A 1,885-nucleotide genomic window follows, 5' to 3' on the forward strand; every position below is an offset into this window, starting at 1 on the left:
TGTCTGTGTCCGAAAAAGGTGAAAAGTAGTATGAGAATACCTCACAAAAAGTAGATATAACTATACACAATTAGCTCGCATATGTTATAATATACTCCAGTCAATATGGTGCGCAGTAGTTTTTCTCCCTCATCGATCGATGGGTGCATAGCCATAACGATCGATGAGGGAGTAGTAACAATACACAATTAGGAAGATCGACATTTTTTGACACTGTGACAGCCAATATGATGCATATGAGGGAGTACTAACGATATGTCACATATATGAACCACATCCAATATGATGCACCGGAGTTTCTTCTCTTGTCATCGATCCTGCTTTCTGCATTATCAGCTCCAAAGGAAAAACGAACATCTTACGGAAATATGTTTTATTACATTTTGTACTACAGAGGATGAACACAAATTATACTGGTTTAAATAACCGCAGCAAAGCAAAGAAAAGAAAGAAAACTGTAAAAGAAAAACTCACCGTCATAGCAAATCTGGGTTACTGCATATACTAACTACTATCGAGCTTCGCTTATTACCCTAGACATGTGATCACCCTCATCTCTCTCTCTCTCTCTCTCTCTCTCTCTCTCTCTCTCTCTATATATATATATATATATATATATATATATATATATATATATATATCCGTACGCCCCGATCGACCGAACTCCTCAACACAAAACAACAAGATCGCAAGATACAGAAAATATAACAAGACTAATAACTCATGATATGCAAATCAAGTTGCATTCATCAGTGTCTAGTGTCTACTAGCTAGCTAGCTAGCTAGTACTAGCTGCGAACAAGACCGCACGATAGGGTCATGAGCAGCATGGCGGCATCGGTGATCTCGTCGCGCATGAAGGCATGAGTGAATGCTGCTGGCGGATCGGCTTTGCTCAGTCTCTCCACCATGGCGCCGTTCTCGGCGACAACGTGATCTTGATCCTTCAAAGTGGCATCGACAGCCACGGCCTTGGTGGTGGTAACGGTAGGATGATCAACCATCTTGCACCTCTTCTTGAACGGCAGCGACCGGTCAAGATCCGCAGCCCTCTTCTCCTTCTTTGTTGCCTTCACCGCTTGTGATGTGTCGCTTGCCTGCACGGCCCCCACCGCCACACCGCCACTGGAAGCAGACGCCACCCCATCGTTGGTGGCGGCAGTGGCCGCCGCTGCAGCCATGGCGCGGCGAGCCTTCCTTTGGCGTATGCCGCATGCGTTGCAAAGAGACTGCATGAACCATAGACGCATGAAAAGTTACAGTTAAATAAATAAGTGTGTAGCAATCTGTACTACTGTGTGTTATATGTACATGTTGATATGAAGCAAGTACATAGATTGTGCAGTGCAGGTATAGATCATGAAGTTTGCCTAGTTAGCAATATATTTCACCTTGGGGCCACAAGGACCACTCCTCCACAAGGGGGTATTGGAGGTGTTGCAGTCTGAGCACACTCTGATAACACCCATGGGATGCTGCAGCTGCTGGCTCTCATCACCTTGGTGTGCTTGTGCCCTTCTCCTTGGCTTTCTCGCTGTCCCTCCTTGGTGATCATTCGTTGGCGCCTTTCTCATGATCCTCATCTTCACTGGCGGTTTGGCGGATGCCCACTGGCTAGTCGATCCATCGCCGGCATGTGTGGCTTCGAAATCATAGGAATTGTATGAGGATCTCTGGATCATGTCACTGCCGATGCTTTGGATGGTAGGTCCGAACGGGGAGCATGTGGCAAAGACGTCCGCAGATCCTCCGCTCATCATCATGTGATCATTGAACTACAAGAGAAAGAAAAAGCAAGCCAGGGAGCAGGATTATAAGAAGAGCTTGCATGTACTAAAAACGTTGGAACACATCGATATTGACATATACTCCATTTGTGTAGCTA

General features: G+C 45.6%; 1 protein-coding gene across 1 annotated transcript; it reads right to left on the reverse strand.

The window, feature by feature from the left end:
• Positions 1-654: 654 nt before the first annotated feature.
• On the reverse strand, positions 655-1,790 carry LOC119325381 (protein CYTOKININ-RESPONSIVE GATA TRANSCRIPTION FACTOR 1-like). Its single transcript, XM_037599134.1, has 2 exons — positions 1,392-1,790; positions 655-1,229 (listed from the first exon to the last, which is right to left on the reverse strand). The coding sequence occupies exons 1-2, from the start codon at positions 1,761-1,763 to the stop codon at positions 789-791; spliced, it is 813 nt and encodes a 270-aa protein (XP_037455031.1). The 5' UTR covers positions 1,764-1,790; the 3' UTR covers positions 655-788.
• Between the last annotated feature and the right edge of the window lie 95 nt (positions 1,791-1,885).

Source organism: Triticum dicoccoides, chromosome 6B, assembly GCF_002162155.2.
Source record: "Triticum dicoccoides isolate Atlit2015 ecotype Zavitan chromosome 6B, WEW_v2.0, whole genome shotgun sequence".
NCBI classification, from domain to species: Eukaryota; Viridiplantae; Streptophyta; class Magnoliopsida; order Poales; family Poaceae; genus Triticum; species Triticum dicoccoides.